The sequence below is a fragment of the Phoca vitulina genome, unplaced genomic scaffold (genome assembly GCF_004348235.1).
Source record: "Phoca vitulina isolate PV1807 unplaced genomic scaffold, GSC_HSeal_1.0 scaffold37, whole genome shotgun sequence".
NCBI lineage: Eukaryota > Metazoa > Chordata > Mammalia > Carnivora > Phocidae > Phoca > Phoca vitulina.
Window position 1 is genome coordinate 14,517,360 of NW_022589740.1, and position 23,325 is coordinate 14,540,684.

The following is a 23,325-nucleotide window of genomic DNA, read 5'->3' on the forward strand; positions in this document are numbered from 1 at the left end:
AAAGAAAGAAAGAAAGAAAGAAAGAAAGAAAGAAAGAAAGAAAGAAAAAGAAAGAAAGAAAAAGAAAAAAAACAGCAAGGAAGGGGATCTCATCAACAGTTTCGCGGCTGACATGACCATACGCAGAAATTAAAAATGGTCCCCGATCTTATGTGGGGCCTGGAAGAAACAGTGATTATACCATGAAGGATTTAGCATTCAGCTACAGCAAGCACTTCCCAAAAGAGTGTGAGATATCCCCTCTCCAGAATGTATCCCAAGTCACATGGATTGAGAAATCCTGCACTCCTTCTTTTTGGGAGCTTGGCAGACAGGAATTAAAGAACAAAAGGGGTGATGTTTCCCGTGTTTGTTATATGGGGGTGGGACTCTCTCCTTCTTACTTCTGGTACAGAATTCCACTTCTGTAACTAAGCAGAGGTTTAATAAATGCTTCCTGACCTTCTGGAACCTGCAAAACGAGAATTGGCAGAGATGATGAGGGAAAGAGCACCAAATATATGTATATTCCCTTCCAAATATGCTTAATTAGAGCCTCTTCACTTAGTGTACTGTTTCATCTAATTCAAAAACACAACAGTCTGAACGGCAGTAATGGAGGCTCATTAAGCTCCATCAGCAGCAGTCACATCAAATGGATATAATAGAAACCAGCAACTATTCACAGCAACAGGTAACAGGCTACAATAGAGACCTGTGAGACAAAAAACCTGGTCATCCCCACATAGGGTCTTCCTGCTTTCATGGGCATTTTTTTTTTCTAAAGCATTATGTCCCATGAAACATATTTTAATTATATTCCTCAACCACCAACTACATTAATTTAATCTAGACTTTCAGTCATTCTGACATGTAAAGAAAAAAAATTCTTGTAAGTTTAGTTTCCCCTGTGCACGATTTGAGGGTGGAGGGAAGACCAGTATGGTTATTGTTTTTCTGTGGGTCTTTGGAGAAGACGTTTTAAAGTAAGATTATAAGAGGGGCACCTGGGTGGCTCAGTTGTTAAGCGTCTGCCTTCGACTCAGGTCATGATCCCAGGGTCCTGGGATCGAGCCCTGCATCGGGTTTCCTGCTCAGCGGGAAGCCTGCTTCTCCCTCTCCCACTTCCCCTGCTTGTGTTCCCTCTCTGTCTCTCTGTCAAATAAATAAATAAAATCTTAAAAAAAAAAAAGATTATTAGAAGTATATGTATAATCATCATGATAATCATAATATTAACTGAGTGCTCACTCTGTTACAAAGGCTGTACATTATTATTTTTATTTAATCCACGTAACCAACCCCATAATGTAGGCATTCCTATTACCCCCTTCATAAAAGAGGGTGGGTCACGTGGCTGGTCACAGGGTTGGGGATGGAGTGAGGCTTCGAACCCAGACAGCCTAACTCCACATTCAGTGGCATTGACGCCCCCCACACTCGGGCACCTCTGAACAACTCATCAGGGATCAGGCAAAGTTCTCACCAGGGCCTTAGAGGCGTGGGAAATGCTAAATTAATTATACCAACATTTCCCAAGCTGAGAGGTGCTCACAAATGTTCCTCAGTAAGGTGTCATGGCAAAATAATGACAGGACCTGCTCCAACAAGGACTCTGAGTCACAATGTGACTTGTTCTAAAATGTAGCATTTTCCAGGGGCCCCTGACGGGCTCAGTTCATAGAGCGTGCAACTCTTGATCTCGGGGTTGGATGTCCGAGCCCCACAGTGGGTGTAGAGATTGCTTAAAAAATAAAATGCAGCACTTCCCAAATAGAACATGCTTATTATGGGGAAATATCCACTTAACATCTTACTCCACAGAACAGAGAGAGGGTCAAAAAGTAGCCAGTGTTCCAGAGAAAGGAAGACATAAAACAGCCTAGTCTCACAATTCACAATTCACTTAATTCTGTAAGGATGTAGGTGATCTCTTCTCTACAGGTAGGCGATCGTGCAAATATCCTCATCTTTCCCTTCCTCTTCAAACTCCCTCAGCTGCCTCAGGGAAGTATTCTTCCCCTCCCCCATGCCTCCGTTGTGAGCTCCCCAGAGATGACCTCAACGAGGCCAACCGTGTAAACGGAAGACTGGTGAGAGAACTGATGGATGATGTTCTGAAGAGTGAAATCAGGTCTTCATAATCAGATTCTAGAGCCCACGAAAGCCTCTAGGATATTGTTCAGAAGCTACATACCCATCTACCTTCTACTCCTTCCTCTACCCAAGGGAAAAACTCAAGAGGAATACAACATGTGATGACTGATGGTGTTCGTCACACTACACCACCACCACCATTACTACGATGATTGAATTACTTGTTCGTAAATGTCTAGTTCAGTTTCCACACCAGATCCATTTGACTCTTAACACTGCCCTTCCTATTTCCCTTATCCTCCTCTGATCGATTCTGGTTAATCCTCCCCGTGAGCCCTTCTTTCTTGCTCTGTTACACAGGGGTTGGCTCCCCTCAGGGTCCCACCCTCAGCCTACTGAGTTTCCTCACCCTTCTTGCTTCCTGGGCATAATCCCGTCCTCTGTCATGGCTTTCTTTTCTTACAAGGGGCAGACGACTCCCGAATCTCCTTGTCCAGTTCAATCTTTGCCCCGGGACTTCAGAGCCTCACATCTAAAGCCTCCCAGGAATCTCTGGCTAACTGTGCCACAGGGGTCTCAAGCTCAACAAAGCTGAAACTCATCGCTTGCCCCTGCCCTGCATCTTTTGCACATTGTTTTCTATCATGGAGGTGCCACTTTTCACCTAATTACCCCTGCTACAGATCTGACAGTCATCCTGGACTCCACCCTCTCCCTTGGCTGCATGTCCATCCCTAACTCCCCTCACGAATCGCCCTTTCTAAACGTGTCTTTACTCATCCCTTCTGCTATGGTCTGAATGTCGGTATCTCCCTGAAATTCCTATGTTGCAATTCTAACCCCCAGAGGTGATAGTATTAGTAGGTATGAATGGGACTGGTGCCTTTATAAAAGACACCCCACAGAGCTTCCTCACCCCCTCCGCCATGTAAAGACACAAGAGAAGTGTGCAGCCCAGAAGGGGGCTGTCACCCAACCATGCTGGCATGCTGTTCTTGGACTTCCCAGCCTCCAGAACTGTGAGCAACTCACAAGCCACCCAGCCTCTGGCACTTTGTTACAACAGTCCAAATGGACTAAGATACCTCCTTTCAAACCTACCATGGCTAGTTTGGCTAGTCCCTGGGACTCATCCTCCCGCTGTATCGATCCCTGCTGTCTCCATACTTCGAATTCTGCCTCTTCAAATCCATAACTGAAGGAATCTGCCTAGAACTTGAATCTGTCCATATCTGACCACCTAAAACTCCTTCCTTAGTTTACAGGGTAAAGTAAGGGGCTCTCCATGACCTTGGCCCCATTCATAATCTGGGGCAAGGGGGTCATCTCATCTTATGTATTTATTCCCCTTTTCTTAAGATATGAAAGAAAAGATGTATTTAAAAAGAAATCACACTCACAGTTTTTGAAGCCTATTTTTACTTTCATTGTACCCTTACTATCCATCAGCACTCTGCCACGTGGTTCATGTATGTTACCTCAGGTAGTCCTCACAGCACCTCTAAGAGGTAGGTGTATTTTTGTGTGCATCTTACAAATAAGAAAACAAAGGCCCAGAGCCAATCTGCCCAAGTGCATAGAGCCAGTAAGTGGAGAAGCAGGTCTTCACCCTGGTTCTATAAACTCCTATCTGGGCATGTGTGTCCTAGAAAACAGAGAGCCAGGCTGGCCCACAAGACTCAGTGAGCATATCTATAAAGGTAGCAGAATGTGCAGAAGAGGGAAAAGGGAAGAGAAGCTCATCAAGCTCTGGCCTAAAGATATTATTTAAGGAAAACAAAATTCGTGTGCTCACAAACCTTTATTTGATATTTTTTTCTCAATATAAAATTTGGTCTGAAATTCAATCGGCCACCTAAATACATATTTATGTAATATGATATCACTTGAAAAGTCCAGAAATATGACATATACCCATAGCAAACCATTTAGAGAGTTCTTCATGTAACTCAATTTTATTTTATTTTTTCAAAGATTTTATTTATTTATTTGACAGAGAGATAGAGAGCACAAGTAGGCAGAGTGATAGGCAGAGGGAGAGGGAGAAGCAGACTTCCCGTCGATCAGAGAGCCGGATGTGGGGCTCGATCCCAGGACCCCAGGATCATGACCCGAGCTGAAGGCAGCCACTTAACCAACTGAGCCACCCAGGCGCCCCTTTAAATAAAGCCATATTTAAGGATCCACTGCCCATCCATTTGGATGTCGAAAAAAATACATGCATAATGAGGTATAACATTTTACAGTCAGGTCCCTGTATATTCGAAAATGAAGGAACGCATTTAAGTTCTGTCGATTTGCTTCTGGTTACAAAAACAATTCTGTGTTTAAAAAAAAAAAAAAGGCACCTGGGTGGCTCAGTCGTTAAGCATCTGCCTTTGACTCAGGTCATGATCCCAGCGTCCTGGGATCGAGTCCCACATCGGGCTCCCTGCCCGGCGGGAAGCCTGCTTCTCCCTCTCCCACTCCCCCTGCTTGTGTTCCTGCTCTCGTTATCTCTCTCTCTGTCAAATAAGTAAATAAAATCTGAAAAAAAAATTAAAATAAAAATTTTTTAAATGCATATAATCACACTCAGTCTTCCATATTCCAACACAATGCCACGTATCCACAATTATCGGGGGAGCCCCAGTGGCTTTGATCCTACCACAGTTTCTGAATATGTTCACTCTCTCCAACACATCTCTTTCCTCACACCTGAACGGCCTCCCTGCACTGACCCTCCCCACCAAAATCACACATACCCACAGGCACTGGCCCGATGATGCCTTGGCCTCAAGAACTGTGTGCCCACACCCGAGCTGCAGCCTCCTGAGCACTGGCCACCCTCTCTCCTGGTCCCCCGATTGCGAGCGAAGCCCAGGCATTAAGCCCTCTCGTGGGGCAAATCACCTCCTCCCTCCTGCTCCTGCAGTTCCTCCCTGGCTGGTGAATCATGTCCAAGACCATACACATTTCTTCTGTTATCCCCGCATGAAAACAAAACAAGAGAACCTCACCTGTGCCCCGCCCCCCCAGTGCAACGAGCACGCAGCACTCGGCCTTCTCCAGTCCTACCTGCCATTGGTGGACGCACCTTGCGGCCTCAGGCAGCTGCACTGGCTATTCCTACAGCGGGGGGCACCACCCCACCGGATGTCTCTGCCCCGCCTCCCTCAGGCCCCTCCTCCTCCAACTCCTCAACAGCCTTCCTGCCCCAGGCGACCCCAAAGAGTCCAACCTAACCCCCCCACCCCCCGACTCTGGCAGACCCCTCACCACCATCGTTTTCGATGCCCTTATGCAACTTGATTTTTCATTGCTCTTTAACGGACATTAAATTACATCTTTTTATGTGTCTCCCTGCTTGTTATTTGTCCTCTACCCCCCTCACCCCTCTACCTGCACACACTAGAACACGAGTCCTATGAAGGCAGGGACTCTCGTCTCTTATTCACCATTTATCTTCAGGGACTAGAGGGACACCTGGAATGTAGTAGGTGCTCAATAAATATACATCCGTTACAGGAATACTATATGCTACTAAACAGAACTGTAGAGAATCCAAACCTCTGGGTTCTGAAAGTCTATCTTTCTACTTCTTCAGACATTCTAATAGAACCAGCTTTGGGGAGCTGGAAAAAAAAAAAAAACAAAAAAATATATATATATATATATATATATATATATATATATATATATATCTTGTACCTCTCTGATGTCACTCGGATTCGTTCCTCACAGCTATAATTTAGACTTTCCATCTTCTCGTGGAAGTATATTTCCACACACTGCTCTTCGAAATCGTGAAGTCTTTTCAGATCCTCCTCACTCAGGTAGAGTTCTGTGTAAATAAATATGGTACATTTTAAAAGAGCATTATTTGTCGGTAAAATGAGACAAAAATATTAATTTTAAATTGAAAACCAGGGCAAAGAGAAGCTGATACAGAGAAGGAGTGGCTTTCCTTCTACTTGTGTTGAAAATCAATAAACTACAGCTTGTGTGAGAAAACTTTGCTGTCTTGTCACACCAAAGTCCTAATATTATTGGAGAAGCACTATGTAGAAACAAATAGAAACATCAATTTGGCTCTTTCCTATTGTCCTATAAAGAGGTGTGCGAATTTGAAGATGACTCATGTGGAATAGACATTTTCTGTCCAATATGCTCATAGGTTAGATTGTTTCTACACATTAACAAAACCACTATGTTTATATGCATATGGGGAAAGAATCTGTCTTTTTTCCCCCGCTAACTGTTTGGTCTATCACAATGACAATAAGTAACCTGTAGGTTAAAATCAAGGTTAGATGAAGTCTAAATCTGTTAAATTAATCCAGCAAGTGTAAGAAAGTTTCACCTTGTTACACTGAGTTTGTAGATACAGTTGACCCTTGAACAACATGGGTTTGAACTGTGAGGGTCCACTTATATATGTTATGGTTTTGTTCCCCCCCCCCAGTAAATACAGCACAGTGCTGTAAATGTATTTTTTCTCCCTTATGATTTTCTTAATAACCTTTTCTTTTCTCACTTTGTTGTAATCCTCAGTATACAACACATATAATATCCAAAATATGTGTTAATTGACTATGTTATCAGTAAGGCTTCTGGTCAACAGTAGGCTATGCATAGTTAGGTTTGAGGGGAGTCAAAATTTATACACTGATTTTTGGCTGTGCAAGGGGCTGGCACCCCTAACCCCCATGTTGCTCAAGGGTCAACTGCATAAGTTACTCTATTGGAAACAGAGGCATTATTGCCAGCCAATGGCTGAGGCTATCCACTTTCCTTGACATGATTATTATTAACTCACAAAAAGACACATTGTTTCATGATATTATGAAGCCAATACAATTCAATGTCAGCCTTCAGTGATCACATTCCGCCCATTACCTTGGCCCTCATTCTGATCTAACAGAAAAATATATTAGCTTATGAGCAAGTTTCTAATACTTGAAAAATACATAAATGGTGCTGCAAAAAAAAAAAAAAAAGGAGCATTCTCTTCCTTCAGTGGTTTCACTTAAATCAGGAAAAAAAACAAACAAACCCATAATGTTCCCTCAAACATACTAGAAATCCAAACGTTTCATTATTTTCCAATGAGACAAAAATATTAATTTTAAATTGAAAAACAGGGCAAAGAGAAAACAATATTCAGCCATAAAAATATGTCCACAACTCAAGTGCATAAGTGTTTTCTGATTTTATGGTGTGGAAGAATTACTCAGATGCTAAAAAAATCCAGTAACCACCCCCCTAAGCTCTAAATGCCTGTTTGCATTAAAGAATCTCTTATGCTTGGGGCGCCTGGGTGGCTCAGTCGTTAAGCATCTGCCTTCGGCTCAGGTCATGATCCCAGGGTCCTGGGATTGAGTCCCGCATCGAACTCCCTGCTCGGCAGGAAGTCTTCTTCTCCCTCTCGCACTCCCCCTGCTTGTGTTCCCTCTCTTGCTGTGTCTCTATCAAATAAGTAAATAAAATCTTAAAAAAAAAAAAAAAAAAAAAAAAAGAATCTCTTATGCATGAGAAACTTTGCAGGTACCATGATTTGATCCTTCTGTGGATTCCTGAAAGCTAACAACCCAAAGACCAATTCCAGTGACAGGTGCGGCTTGCATCTGTGGAGCATTCTTGTGACTCTCCACCAGGTGGCACTGCTGCCCCATATGCAATCGTCAATCTTCGATAGACGATTGGAAGAAGTTTCACAAAAGTTCAAGAATTTTCCAGAACTCAGGGTGAACACACCTCTACCCATCAGAAATTTACTTGACTTATATACCGGAATCATTCTATAAACCCAGATGAAGGTGAAGCTGAAATCTGGCCAAATCCCAGCCAATTCCAGGATCTCTCGGCTGGCTTACACTCTCCTATTAGCTTGCAATGGTTCCACAGCCAATGCCTGGGATGGCTTTCTATTAGAAGCCTAAAAATTAGGGGCGCCTGGGTGGCTCAGTCGGTTAAGCAACTGCCTTCGGCTCAGGTCATGATCCTGGAGTCCCGGGATCGAGTCCCACATCGGGCTCCCTGCTCAGCAGGGAGTCTGCTTCTCCCTCTGACCCTCTTCCCTCTCATGCTCTCTGTCGCTCATTGTCTCTCTCGCAAATAAATAAATAAAAAAAAAAAAAAGAAGCCTAAAAATTATAGTGTAATTATAAGCTTTTGAATTAACTTCAGTTGTGTGGTGCCTGGGTGGCTCACTTAGTTAAATGGCCAACTCTTGATTTCAGCTCACGTCATGACTCAGGGTCACGGGATCAAGCTCCGCATTGGGCTCCACGCTCAGCAGTCTGCTTCAGATTCTCTCTCCCTTGGCTTACCCTACCCCCCCCCCCCGCCAAGTCTCTAAAATAAATAAATAAATCTTTTTAAAAAATTAACTTCAACTGTACTTTGGCTTCCTCATCCAGGCTGACCCTTTGGGGGTCGGGGGTGGAAAAGAAAAGTAAATCTCCAAAGTGACTCAAGAAGAGAAAAATACTTCACTTAGCCAATTACCAGCAGGAACAAAAGCATATCAACCTATCAACCTTGTAATAACACCTGTCCCTCATACATGAAATGTATAAACAGTGCACAATCCCTTATCTGAAACTCCCGGAACTGAGTGTGGTTTAGAATTAAGAATTTTCCTTGTCTCATTTTAGAAAGGTAATATAGTGCATACACCATAAATGAAGTAAAATCCCTAACTGAGGCTAGGGCAGTACCCTAAAATCCAACACATTATTATTTTTGAAGCAAAATCAATGAATATTCATGCTACAAGTGATAAAGAGAATGAATGGCTTCACATTAGTCCCACCAGCCTTTTTTGTCCAAATGAGTCTCTAACTTAAGAAGAAAAAAGCTTTCTGCTTTCAGGGGTATTTTGGATGTAGGAATTGAGATAAGGATTGTGGATTTATGCCACCCATTTCCTCTATATGTAGGAATTATCTAGAAACGGGCCTGGTACCAATTGTGAAATTGCTTGAGAGGAACTACAATAGATCTGTGAAACCACAGTAAGAAATGTTCTATTATAACAATTAGCATGAGAGTCATATTGTGCTGTGAAGATATGGATAAGCAAAATGAACTAGGAGAATCTCAAAATATGCAGATTTAAGCATTGCAAAAAAAAAAAGAAGAAGAAAGGAAAAATGAGAATCCACATTTCTGCATCTTGTATTGAAAACATGAAACAACCATACAGAATCACCTCCATCCTCAGTAGATTAGGAAGCAGAGAATCAGGACCCTGGTTAATAAGTGAAGCCAAGTCTGTCTTATCAGTTTCCCTCAGTCCACAAGACCTCCTGTGACTCCTTTCTGTTTGGATTCCAACTTCGACAACAGGGAAATGAATATGGGTCACTGTGACTCCCTAGGAGTTATTCTGATGACTTCCCAGGTGAAAAGAGGAAACACAGGTTTTCCAGGTGACATAGAACCTTTAGACATTCAAGCAGAGATTCTGTTCTTACCCCTTCCTTTCTTTCAAAGTATTGGTTAACCTCCCCAAAAGGTACAACCACGTGATGAGATCAATGTATTTCCTTAGACCCAGGGCCTCAGCTGATATGCTATTGTGAGTGAACTCCCAGAGATTTCCATCCTGTGCCCTGAATTTAACTGCGTGTTTTCACCTTGGATCTCTACTCTTTACTCCCTTCCTAATGCCCCCATAAATGAAAACTTACTTAATCCAACATCCCCCTCTTCTTGGTCATTTGGAGCTTGATGATAGCAAAGACGGCGAAGGAGGAAACCAACGTGGCTCAGCAGGATGAAAGGTGGGGGCAGCCAAGGCTTCTTGTGGTAGGTCATGATGTAACGATAGCGATTGTATTTCCACAGTTTATGGGAAATGGATTTCATATCTACATAAACGTTACTGTAAGTTGTAGTGAAGAGAGGGATAATGTTTTAATACAGCATCCTAAAATATAACAGATTCTTTCTCTATTTTCCAACTTTTACGATTGGTTCACCTGACATTCCCAACACTCAGTCAACAAAAATAATATCCATTGTATTTGTGATTCTTCTTCTACCCAAACAAGACACATTAATCACCTTCTACAATCAAATATGCTAATCAGAATAAAAAGACAGAAATTACAATCAGAGAGAAAATGCTAATGTTTTAAATGCAATGAACATAAAACTGCCCTCTGGAACTTATCACTATTCTTGGTTTACCATCCCCTCTCACATAAGAAGCTCTTTTCGGCCCATAATTTACCATTCATGGTAAATACCATTAACATTTCTCTGTATCATCAACCAATTAGGAGAGGTTCTCCTAATGTCAAATGTGAGAACGGATAGACTAATCCTAGTTAAAACACTCAAATGAAAGAATATTAATGAAGAAGAGACAGGGAAGAAAAATCAGTTCATCCTAAAATAATCAATAAGCAGAGTATTTAGAAACTAGATAAAAATTATTTACGTTAACTTTACAATGAAAATAACCCCTTATTGGCAGACCACCTTGGATTATTGCTTTAAAGACATCAATTTTAATATGCAGATAGAATGGTAAACACCAATACCACAGAACTAGCAATGGAAGTTGTGGTGGGCGGTGCAGTTATTCTAAGTCATCCCTAACTACGTAACTTTAAGTCTATAACGTGATGGGGGGGGGGGAGAGGACACAATGGAATGTCTATCCTAACGTTCTGCTTAGGCTAATGTTTGGTTTGTTTAGAGAAAGATGGCAAAGTAGTATTTGAGGAGGACAGCCAAAATCAGCCAATAAAAATACAGGCAGCCCTAAGCTTGAGCAATGATAAAGAGAAGAAAGCGGAACTATCCTCGAGAAAGCCAGCTGAAAATAAGAGGAAGGGAGAAGTTTCACAAAATCTATAAAGTAGATGATGGGAAGGCAGAAAACTGGGTTTTAACAGTAGTTCTCAAAGTGTGGTCGCAACCACAGAATTAGCATCACCTTAGGACATGTCAAAAATGTAAATTCTCGGGCCCTAGCCCAGAACTACCAAATCAGAAACTCTAGAAGAGACATTATAGCATGTCACAGCAAGCCCTCCAGGTGATTTTCCTGTACATCAAGTTGGAGAACCACCACGATTAACCGCTACTCTGTCACTCCGCATGTGACTACAGCTTGCTCACCAGCAGGTGGCGATCTTCACAGTGTATTTTAGGGGGTTTGTAATTATTGCTACAAAGAATCTGGAACGGGCTGCCCCTGGACAAGTAGTCAGATCTGGGGTGTCTCAGCTTGTTTTGTCCTCACTGTGTTCCTCTCTAGAGTGAGACAACTGGTCTATGCGAGGATTTCTCAACCTCTCTTTTGACACCTGTCATTTTTGAGAAACAAAAATCTCATACCCCCTCTGAATGTTATTTGAAATGTCAAAAAAAAAAAAAAAAAAAAAACCCTATATTAACTAAACACCAGCAAATGTTAGAAGTTTATAAAATGGTAGGGCTAAAAGAGATGACAGTTATTCTATGATCTTGTAACAAGCAGGAAGGTATGTCTTCTCCATATATTTATAACAATAGTCTTTTTTTTTTTAAGTATTCTGATTTATTTTTGTTTCTCTCCAGCCTTTAGCTTCTCTATTTTTTTTTTTTTTTTTTACTTAGATTCCACTGCATCGATTTCTCTTATCTTGCCCTCTGCAGTGGAATAACCAATGAATAAAATACCCAGCACACTGCCTGGCATTAAGGAGGCATTCAAAAAATACTAGTTTCTTCCCCTCTCTTCACCAGTTTTCTTTCGTCCATTAAGCAACTATGTTTATACACTCTTTTTGGTACCTGGGAAAAATTCATCAGCAAAAAAAAGACAATAAAATATTTTGTCCTTGTGGCACTTACATTCCAGTAGAGGAGACAAATAAACAGGAAAAAAAAGCATAAGTGGGTATAAAGAAAGAAGAGTAAGAGGGACCAGGCATGCCACAGAGATGGCTGAAGGAAAGGGGGCTGCACTTTCCAATGTCATCCTTAGGTTAGGCCTAATGATGAAGGGAACATGTGAGCAAAGACTCGAAGGGGGTGAGAAAACGGGCCACAGGGATGCCTGAAGGAAGAGCACTGCAGGCAGAGGGAACAGCATCTGCAAACACACCTGTGCTGGTTGAAAACCTCCGAGAGGCCAGTGTGATTAGAGAGGAGAGGGTTAGGGGAAGAGTTGTGTGATGCGTGACTGGAAAAGCAGCAGGGAAGCCAAGTCACTGGGGCTCTCTAGGTCATCGTAGGAACTTTGAAATGGGAAACCACTGAGGGTTTGGAGCAGAGTAGTGACATCATCTGACATATGCTTTTATAGGATCACTAGGGGCTACTGTGTTGATAACAGAATATAGGGGCCCAAGATAGAAGCAGAGAAATAAGTAAGAGGCTCTCTGGTAGCAGTGGGGTGGTGAGGGGTGGTTGGACTGATGATCTGTTTGAAGGCAGAGTCAACAGGCGTTCCTGAGAGTTTAGAGGGAGAGATACAGGTGGCATTAAGAATGACTCCAAGGCTTTTGATCTCGACAACTGGAGAAGTGGAGACCTGACGGAAACTTGTGGTCTTCTCCATAGATTCGGGAAAGATGACAAGTAGAATAAGTATATGCTGGGGGGCGCCTGGGTGGCTCAGTTGGTTAAGCGACTGCCTTCGGCTCGGGTCGTGATCCTGGAGTCCCTGGATCGAGTCCCGCATCGGGCTCCCTGCTCGGCGGGGAGCCTGCTTCTCCCTCTGACCCTCCCCCTTCTCATGTGCTCTCTCTCTCATTCTCTCTGTCTCAAATAAATAAATAAAATCTTTAAAAAAAAAAAAAAGAATAAGTATATGCTGGGAAAGAGAGGAGATCAAGATTTTGGACATTTAGAACTGTAGAATTCCATTATACATCCAACTGGTGGTGAAAGGGGCAGTTGGATCTGTGAGACCGGAGTTTGAGGAAGAGATTTGAGCTGGAGATATAAATTGGAATTTGTCAGCATTTACAGCACACTGACCAAGATCACCAAACAAAATGTAAATAAGAGATGAGCAAGGTCTGGGCCCAGGGGACGTTCCAGTGTTACAAGATTGAGGAGAAGGAGATGATCCAGAAAAGCAGACTGAGAAGAAATGAAAAGTCAGATAGAAGAAAACAGAGAATAAGATACACTGGAGTCAAGTAAAGAAAAGCCATCAAGAATCCCCTCAGCCAGCTTTTAATCTCAGCAACTGTTATTCTTTCATGATTCCAACTTATTGCTTTACTCCAATGCATGATCTCCTTTCATTCTGCTTGTATTACTTTCTCTCCATTTATTGTTTTTCCTCTTTTCTCGTGCTCTGCTCCCTTCCTACCAGTGGTTTCATGTCCACATGTTAAAACTACAGTGAAAAAGGGGGGGAAAAAAAATGGAACACACAAAAACCAAAGGTTACATACTCAAAATATGAGAGAATCTACTCAAAATAGATTTTGATTTAAATGAAATCATCTTGATGTAATTTTGATTTTAAACAAAATAACCACACTTAATTAAAATAACCTACTTGAAAAAAGCAATCAACAGGTTCACCATGATGATATACTGCACGAAGAGGTAGACAGCTTGGAGGAACGGAGTAAGAAAAGAACCAGGAGGGCAAGACGGATGGCTTGCACAAACTACAAATAAAGAATTTAAAAGAATGAGAGATACAGTGAATCACAGTCCTATGGCTCTACACAAATATTTAGCACATTAACTTAGCAGAATACCACAAATTTTGACATCTGTACGATCCAGATGAATATTTTCCACATTTTTTTGTTTTTGTACTCTGAGTATCTACAAAGGTTTGATTTCGGCATGATGGCAAAATCTCCTACACACCGTCTATATCTGAAGCATAGACTTCTCCATAAATCATCCAATATGGCTCAAATACAATGTCTCGAGCGAGGCTCCAAGACGGAAGCTGCTCTGGCGAAAGGATGGCCTTGCGCGCCACTCCAAAGCTCAGCAGGACTATGGCCATCAGGATCACAATGTAGAACATGTTTGCTGTCTGCAAAATAGCAAGGCACAACCAGAATTTTACCACAGATTTGAAATTTAAAACAAATCAAACACTAGCAGCGTTCATAATTATAGCTCCCAATAAGAAGACTGTCTAGTCATTGAGCACAATGCCCCAGGCCATGAAGAGCTGGGCTTCCTCCGGCTAAGTCATCTCCTTCTCTCTGCACATGTTTCATGTCCATGTGGTCTATGGAAAAAAAGTAGCTGTACTGGGCGTAAAGAATCTGTGCTTAAACAAAAAGTAGGGAGTATTCAACTTAGTCAAATGAATCCTGATCCCCAGGATTGTCTTAAGGAGTTGATGAGAGTCTGAGAAATTGATCAGGTCAGGTTCATTTCACTTACTAAATGTACATCAACTCAACCCATTTGTTCACTGTGGCACAGACAATTATGCCACGAGTATTCCATGAGTTCCTCTGCATTTCTTAGCCTCCCTTCCACAAAGCTGGGACTGTATGACTGATTCTAGCCGATGGCCTGTGGAGTGACGGGAAGTTATTTTACTTCCTGTCCAGAACAGTTAAAAGCTGTTAGACTTTCTCCATCCCTCCCATTCCCCACCATAGGAGACCCTGGAAGCCACCTGCTGACATGACTCCATCACAAGATGGAAGATTCTGGATCCCTGAGTTATAGGGTAGAGGTCAGTCCCCACGAACACTCATTAAACTTTGCATTAGGGAGAAATAAACTGGTGCTAAGTCACTAGATATATTAGTTATCTCAGTATAGCCTGAGTCACCGAAACCTGAGAAAACATTGCTGGTCTAAAAGTGTAAAGAAAAATCTGTCTTTGGAGTCCTGAGGGCTCTTCCTTTTCTGTTCTCCTTTGTTTTTGTACTACCCTTCTTTCTCCAGAGCTAGCCCCTTTCCCGCCAGTGAGAATTCCAGAAGGAAGAGCCAAAGATGATCTGGAAGTACTGTACTTCCTAGAGGGTAGTTCTCAGGCCCTGTACGAAGCCCGTTGGAGAAGGCTAACCCGACTGCAGAGCAGGCTCAGATGAGAGCTGGACAGTCCAGATGTGAATCCTGACTCCCCTGCTTATGCCCTTGGGAGATTTGCTTAATCTCCATTTCCTTATATGTAAAATGTGGTTAATAATAGTACCTATCTCATAAAGTCATTTTGAAGATTAAATGCATTAATAAGTACCAAGTACTGTGAACAGGGTGTGGCCCATAATATGGATTATTTAAGAACTGGCCAGGGGTGAGGAGATAAAAAGAGAAATTGATATTTTAGCAGAAAATATTACCGGTGATAGCCTCACACAAATCTCACCCTCTAGGATTACTATGCTTAGAGACAAATTTGATTCAATCATATTATCTGGCCCCTACCCAAAAAGCTAATAAGCAGAGTATCCAAATCAATCACCCAATATGCTCTCCAAGGACATTTGTTAAATATGAGTTTGTGGTTATAAGGAAAGCAGAGATGAAATGAGCTGGATGTCTGTGCTTCTATAAGTAATTCTAAAAGTTAAATTGTTGAATGCAAACCACCAAAGTAGGTAGAACCATTACAAACGACCCCAGAAGGGGCACCTGGGTGGCTCAGTCAGTTAAGTGCCTTCGGCTCAGGTCATGATCCCAGAGTCCTGGGATTGAGCCCCTGAGTTGGGCTCCTTGCTCAGCGGGGAGCCTGCTTCTCCCTCTCCCTCTGCCTGCCACTCCCCCAGCTTGTGCTCTCTCTGCCAAATAAATAAATTTTAAAAATAAATAAATAAGCTTTAAAGTTCAGAAATATCTTAAACCTACAAAGAAGAAGATAATATTAAAACAAACAACAAACAAAGGATGCCAGAATATGCAAGCAGACTATACTCACCATTTTTGCAATCATTGTCACGTATGGACCTACATGTTGGTTCACAGCAAAGAAGTCCAGGAGCCGTGAGAACCAGAATATGATGTCTATACAGTACATCAGTCTTCCTGCTGTGTGCAAAGGAGGGTCGCCCCACCGAAGGCCAAAACCAACTGAGAACAGGCCGATAGCCACAGTTTCTATTACGTTCCAGTACTCACTAATCCATACCTTCACCTTTTGAGTAAACTTCCCAGGTTCTGAAATACACACCTAAAAGAAGAAAGAAAGAGGGAAATTTACAGAATGGGGTATAACCCAAGAGACTCATAATAAAGTTCTTCGGTCCATCAACTGCTCGCTTAAAGAGTAATTTGAATCCCACCAAACCTTAGGTCACTTGGGTATTTTAGAGACTTCAGTGATCCTTGGGTAATGAATTATTAAAACAATTCTACAAGTGTTTTAATGTCATTGCTAGTGTTAACCAGCTATTTGAAAAACTAACCAGAAGTTTAAAAAAAAAAAAAAAAAAAAGAGGAAGTTTTTCCTAGCTTTCATTAATCCTAAGCTAACACAGGGGACCAGAAAGACATTTTAAAACTCAATATTACAGCGGATCTATATACCTACAATTCTATGATTATGAGGGATAGCCAAGTGTAGAGGAGACTGGTTTGAAACCAAGGAATCTTGCAATCTAGTCCTGCTACTGCCAGTGAGTTATTGAGAAATTACTAAGAAGGCCATGTTAGAAGTCACTATTAAAGAAATGACCCCTGCAACAGAATATCAAATTCAAATGTAAAATAATTAACTTTCTTCCCCTGAAGCATAAAAAATGGTGGAATTCAGATAATGTTTTTCTCCTGACTTGTTTTCTATAGATTCTGCAATAGTAACTAGCAGGTGATATAGGTATAATTACTAAGAATACATTTACTTAGTGCATAATGCTGGTCATATTAGCTCTAGGACAAAATAAATGTATATAAACGTATAGACACAGAGGTAAGTACACACTAAGATACATATACAATGATACATAAAGTCATAACTGTATTGTACATAACTGATTGCAGTTACAACAGCATGGATGTTAATGCATTTTTTTTAAGTGACTCATTTGCAAAACTAAAAATGAAATTTTTGTTTTGTGTTTTGGACTCCTGGCCTCAGGGATTTGCAGCTTCCATTTTCAAAGGTGTTTAGTAAAATAATTCAAAAGCTATAAATGAATTCTTTACCTATTGCACAACTCTGGCCATTTCCATGCCTAGTGTGAAATGGAGCTGACAATATGCAAGCAATGGTAGGCTACAAAAATCAATCTCATTAAAAAAAAACACACACACAACTTCTGGGAGATCAAATAGTTGAGGGTCTAACAACAATTAGATAGCATCACTCTAAGACTGATAAACACACTAGGACATCTTCAGAAATAACTGCTTTTAAAGAGCAGCAACCAGCAAAGTATTGGCAAGGAGTAAGGGTTTGAGGTCCGAGATTTTCCCCTAAATACCCTTCCAGCAAGCAAATTAGGATCAGCATTGCCTGTATCACCCCCACCCTTGACCCGTCTGTCCCTTTCCATTATGAGCCTAAAACACCTCTTTGCAGAGGTGTAGAAGACAAAGGTAGAAGGCACGACTCACCTCCCTGACCTTCTCAATGGCATTGGTGAAGATATAAATGATAACAAGCCACTCTTGCACGCTGGGCTGGGGCTGCATCTCTACCAACACAGTGTAAGTGAACAGCATGAGGAATGCCAAATACGCCATCTATGAGGGGGACACACATTCCCTGGACATGAGTGAGAGTCATAATGGAGGATGCCAAGCAGAAACACACCCAGGAACTTCAACGTCATAACATGGAAATATAACTGGGACCGCCCTCCGATTATTGATAACCTGATTTCAAGGAAAGCACAAGAATCTGCAGTTTTCTATTCTAGGATTAATGGAAGGAATGAAGGTCACTGTTTCCAAATGCATGGAAGGGGGCACTATCTCATCTTGCTGGCTCTTGACCAGAATTTCCAGAACCCTGCACATGCCAGCATGCCCACAAGCCAAGAGAGAATCACACACTGTCCCCTCCAACTAAGCACAGAAAACGTGCGTCTCCAGTACACCAACGAGCAGTATCAGTAGGTACCTATCTTCAAATGTAATAAATTGTGACATTTACTTCTGCTGGGAGGTGTTTTTTTTTAAAAAAGATTTTATTTTTTTCATTTGAGAGGGAGAAAGCATGAGAGAGAGCACAAGAGGGAGAAGGAGCAGAGGGACAGACTCCCCACCGAGCAGGGAGCCCGACTCAGGGCTCGATCCCAGGATCCCGGATCGTGACCTGAGCCAAAGAGAGACGCCCAACCGACTGAGCCACCCAGGCGCCCCTTCTGGGAGCTTTACTTTATGTTGATTAAAACATACTAGTCAGTGGGAAAGTACTGTCCAACTGTGAGTCCTTGTAATTAAAAGACCATTGACATTTGTACCTTCAGCCCTCAGCACTCGGCCTAACACATGGTAGACTTTCAAGAAATGCATATTTAACTACTGTTTATATTAAACCTAGATTTCCAATATCTCCAAAGAATTAAGACACAGTAAGCACACACATATATATACATTGTGATTAATAGCTTTGCAATCTTATCTAAAGTCCTTATTTTCTTTTTTTTTTTTAATATTTTATTTATTTATTTGAGAGAGACAGAGATAGTGAGAGAGAGCTCGAGCAGGAAGGAGGGGGAGAAGCAGGCTTCCCGCAGAGCAGGGAGCCCGATGCGGGGCTCGATCCCAGGACCCCGGGATCATGACCTGAGCCGAAGGCAGAGGCTTAACCATCTGAGCCACCCAGGCGCCCCTAAAGTCCTTATTTTCTTAAGATATATTCCCAGAAGTAGAATCGCTGGGCATACACAGTTAAAACCGCGACTCGTATTACTCAATTGTCCACCAGAAAGGTTTTACCAATTTCCACAAAAACCAACAATGCATGAGACAGTGTAGTTCTTTAAATAGCCTCAGTGACAGTGCATGGTGTTCACTGATCGACAGATGTATTAAAGCCCCAGATCAATGGAGAGAAGTATGTGTATGTGTGTGTGTATGTGTGTGCATGTTCACTCTCAAGGAGGTGAATCATATTATTTTAACCTGAATCCCTATTTCTCAGATCTTTTTGAGCTCTACCTAAGTTTGGTACATTATCCTCTCAGTACAGTTCTACAAAGAGAATGGCTAAAACCACTTCTGACTACACAGCCGGGATGATATATATCCAACAGGTGGTGCTTGGGGCAGGCGTGATGGGTAATGCTGCCTCTGAGATCAAGAGCCTGGTAGAAAAGCATATAAGATAGTTAAGGTAAATTCTATGAATTCTATTTCTCTAGGTTTATGCCTCAAAGTCTAAGCATGTTTGATGACCGCTTAGACACATGATTAAATAAATTTGTTCTATCAAGCAGTCCCCCCCTTTTTTTTTTTCATTTTTGCCATTGGCTTCATGGTGGCCAGATATTAAACCACCACAGATATTGGTAATATTGCTCCTGACACTTGATTTCTTTCCGATCTTAAGAAAAGATCCAAACATGTTTACATTTTTGCTTCTTCACCATCACATGTATAACAAGACATGCTTCAGTAAAGCACACACATCATAACCTAGCAACGTGACAGCCAAGACAAAAATGCCTGTGCTCACTGCTAAGATCGTCCGTTATGATGGGCAGACGTGGCTCGCTACTTGGTTCCATCTGTTTACTCTTTGTTCTTGTTAATCTATTTTCTGAGCTTTATTCCTGTCTCTAAGAGTTCAGCGGCTGGGGGTGCCTGAATGGCTCAGTCAGTTAAGCATCCAACTCCTGGATTCGGTGCAGGTCCTGTGCAGGTCCTAATCTCAGGGTCATGAGATTGAGCCTGCATCAGGCTCCCCGCTCGGCAGGAGTCTGTTGGGACAGTATCTCCCCCTGCCCTTCCCTGGCTTGCATGTTCTTTCTTTCTCTCTCAAATAAATAATCTTTTTTTAAAAAAAAAGAGTTCATCAGCTGGAAATTTCTAAGGACAGAAATACTTGAATACTCGGGGCACCTGGGTGGCTCAGTCGTTAAGCATCTGCCTTCGGCTCAGGTCATGATCCCAGGGTCCTGGGATCGAGCCCCGCATTGGGCTCCCTGCTCGGCGGGAAGCCTGCTTCTCCCTCTCCCACTCCCCCTGCTTGTGTTCCCTCTCTCGCTGCCTCTATCAAATAAATAAATAAAATCTTTAAAAAAAAAAAAAAAAAAAAGAAATACTTGCATACTCTTTTCCCAATGATGTGACTACAGTTAATCTCTTGGAGCTACTATCAGAGCCTTTAGGATATTTTGTTGCATATTCACAAAAATGGTAAAACCTCATCATTTGAAGGAAGATTTGATTTTTGAAAACAAAGCAATATACATATTTAATAAATGTATGCAATAAAAATTTGGATAGGCGAGTAAATATTTTGAAATACAACACATTTAGATAAATGTCCTTTTATAATCACACTTCAAATGTTTTAGAAATACACAATCTTGGCCACGAGCAATTTAAAGTATATATAAGTTTTAAAAAAATAAATGCTATTAAATAAATGTGAAAAGCACTCATTGCATTTAAAGTGCAGTTCATGATTTCTCTGTATCACTATGATCAATATTAGATGCAGTATTTGTTCATAAATTTAACTTCTACAATTTTATTGTCCTCAAAAAGGTGGGGGGGAGGGTGTCAGAGGGGAAAATATAAAATAAAATTTTATTGTCCTCTATGTATTTATAATCATGTCATTGAAGACAAAAAGCAAACACTTTGCAATTTTTGTCTATATTACACATTATTCCTACCAAATAATAAATCAATTCAACTGCTGATTTCTTTGCCCAAGATGAGAAAAGAATCCACCCCATCACTTAATTCTACAACCACTGTCATTAACTGCTTGTTCCACAAAGTTTCAAGTGCTCGGTCCCAGCAGAGCTAATGGGAAGCACTCAGGAAAGAAGAAAGTGCTTGTTCTTCCAATCCCATAGTGGGAGAGATCTGCTCTAACCTTTCCTCACCTCCCTCCAATCTTCTTCTTTCCTACCCCCTTTGTCATTCTCGTTTTTTTTTCTCCCTGCATTTCTACATTTTATCACAAGTTGGCAAACCAGGCATATCATTATCAAAATCATGATCAACTATTGGCCAGCACAAAGACTATATTTAATTGCTGCAATGAGACCAACCGTATAAAACCAAAACTTGACAATTGGAGCATTGTAGAACTCATAGATTTTCCTGGTCCATGGAAGGCTTTGGGGATTGCTCTTTAAGTCAAAATGGTGATTTTCATCTAGTTTCTCATCGGGGCCTCTTTCCAAATCACAGTCTTTCTGCAAAATAAATAATCATTCATTGTCAGAGCCTTAAGTAAGATACTGACATTTGCAAACATCCAAAATACATCATATATATGTGTGTGTATATATATATATGAATATAATAAATATATTAGGAATTAATTGGGCACCCACCTGCCAAATTATAATCTTAGTTTTGGAAGGAAAGAAAACTATGTGTATTGTGTAAATCTTTGGCTTTTAAGTAAGGAGCACAGGATATCTCTCAAAATGCAAGCTAAGTCTCTAACCAGGAAACCTAGTCAAACTAAGAATAGTTCCAAGGATTTAAAAATTGTCCCTGTTCCTGTTCTGCTTAGTCTCCTTTATCAGTATTTTAGAACCTAAAAATATCATAAAATCCCCATGAAATCATTAACAGATAATAAAATTATTTCCATAATAGAGGAGGACAAAATGGACACCCATTAGTGATACAGTTTCCAATTCCTAGGAAAGTCGGGCACAGCGTTAGTTTTAGAATTCTGGCTTGGACAGCAGACATGCTTTGCCTGAAGTTCATGAACTGTCAGAGCTTCCAGAGTTCCTTGAACCTCCTGTGACTACATGCAAGTATTTTTGTTGTACATGCACTTTCCTAGGGAAAGCATCAAATCTTTCATCAGTTTCTCAAAATGTGTATGTCAGTCCGAAGAGGTTAGTTAATCCTTGTAGGTGATGAGCAGTAAGTATCTCTGTGGCAGACAAGTGGTTGTGTGATGGACTACACAGGTGTGCACAGAGAAAAAGCCTTTAAAAGGGGGGGGGGCAAGGAGGGAGGAAAGAACTGAAAAGAAAAGAAAAAAATCACTTGTAGCCCGGTTGCTTCTGGAAAGAGGGAACTTAGGGATGGTAAAAGAGAAGCAAAAGAGAAGTCACCCCAGTTTATAGAGCTCTGTGTGGTTCTAATCTTTAAACAGGAAATCCACTACTTGTGTGATCTGAAAAAATATTAAAAGAAAGGAATGTTCTCTGATGCCTCTTAGATGAGTACCTTTCTTCAACCTATCCACAAAAGATGTCTCTCTAGTGTCACCCCTGCAAGACTGGTAAGATTTTACAAGCCAAGAAATAAAGCAAGTGTTGCTTGAATTGTCCATAAAACTGATCAAATGTAATTTTTGAGGCTTCAGGCATTGGAATGGGCCATCTCAGTGCGTGATTGCTGTCATTCACATCGTTTTGGGCAGTGAAATTGGCATTGTGACCTGAAGGTGTAGGAACTGACCTGGTTCCTAACAGGTTTGAACCTGCCTAGAGTTAAAATAGCTTAGAACCAATGAGAAAAGTCATCATTTACTGTGATTTCAATGACATCAGTACCACTTCAAAAAGACCCCAGAAAGCAATTTTAGTAATGACTGTGTAAATTAAATAACTTCTCTTATTATTTTTTTCTAGGAGTTTCTCATTAGGTGTTACTTATTCTTGACAGTTTGGTATGGATTATAAAGTTCTAATTAAGCCTCTCTCTGAGTTGAACTCCAAGACACCAACTACCATGATGAAGACAATGTAAGAGTATAAATTCAGATTCAGGACATCTGCCCCCCTCCCCCCCACCTTAGAAGAAGGTAAACACAGAAATATTTCACTTAACTAGCTTTTATTCGACTCAAATCTCAATATAATCAAACTCTCTCTCTCTCTCCCCCCCTCCCTCCCTCTCCCCCAGCCCTCTCCTCTCTCCCCTGTCCTCTCTCCCTCCTCTTTCTAACAAGATCTGATCAGCAGGCACACAGAATAAAATTATAACTACAACAATCACCTCTACCACAATTCATACCTATTTTCCATTGTTATAACTATCGTCATTCCCACTTAATGATGTTCTGATAAAATAGATTATTGTTCAACTTTAGAAAATACTTTTTCATTGTGGTTTATCAACATGTCTAAGACTAAACTTGTCTTTCTCCTTCCAAACCTGCTCCTTTTCCAATCATCCCCGTATCCCTTCAAGATGGCCTTGTTTTAACCATCAACCTCTCGGTCA

At 41.3% G+C, this 23,325-nt stretch overlaps 1 protein-coding gene across 1 annotated transcript in view; it reads right to left on the bottom strand.

The window, feature by feature from the left end:
* Window positions 1–23,325, bottom strand: part of TRPM6 (transient receptor potential cation channel subfamily M member 6) — a 142,861-nt gene that overhangs the window by 43,928 nt on the left and 75,608 nt on the right. The window contains exons 19-25 of the mRNA XM_032427461.1: window positions 21,177–21,323; window positions 17,557–17,685; window positions 15,920–16,171; window positions 13,897–14,071; window positions 13,574–13,688; window positions 9,753–9,946; window positions 5,767–5,899 (exon numbers count right to left, since the gene is read on the bottom strand). Coding sequence (XP_032283352.1) covers window positions 5,767–5,899; window positions 9,753–9,946; window positions 13,574–13,688; window positions 13,897–14,071; window positions 15,920–16,171; window positions 17,557–17,685; window positions 21,177–21,323 — 1,145 coding nt within the window. The remainder of the gene's footprint in view (window positions 1–5,766; window positions 5,900–9,752; window positions 9,947–13,573; window positions 13,689–13,896; window positions 14,072–15,919; window positions 16,172–17,556; window positions 17,686–21,176; window positions 21,324–23,325) is intronic.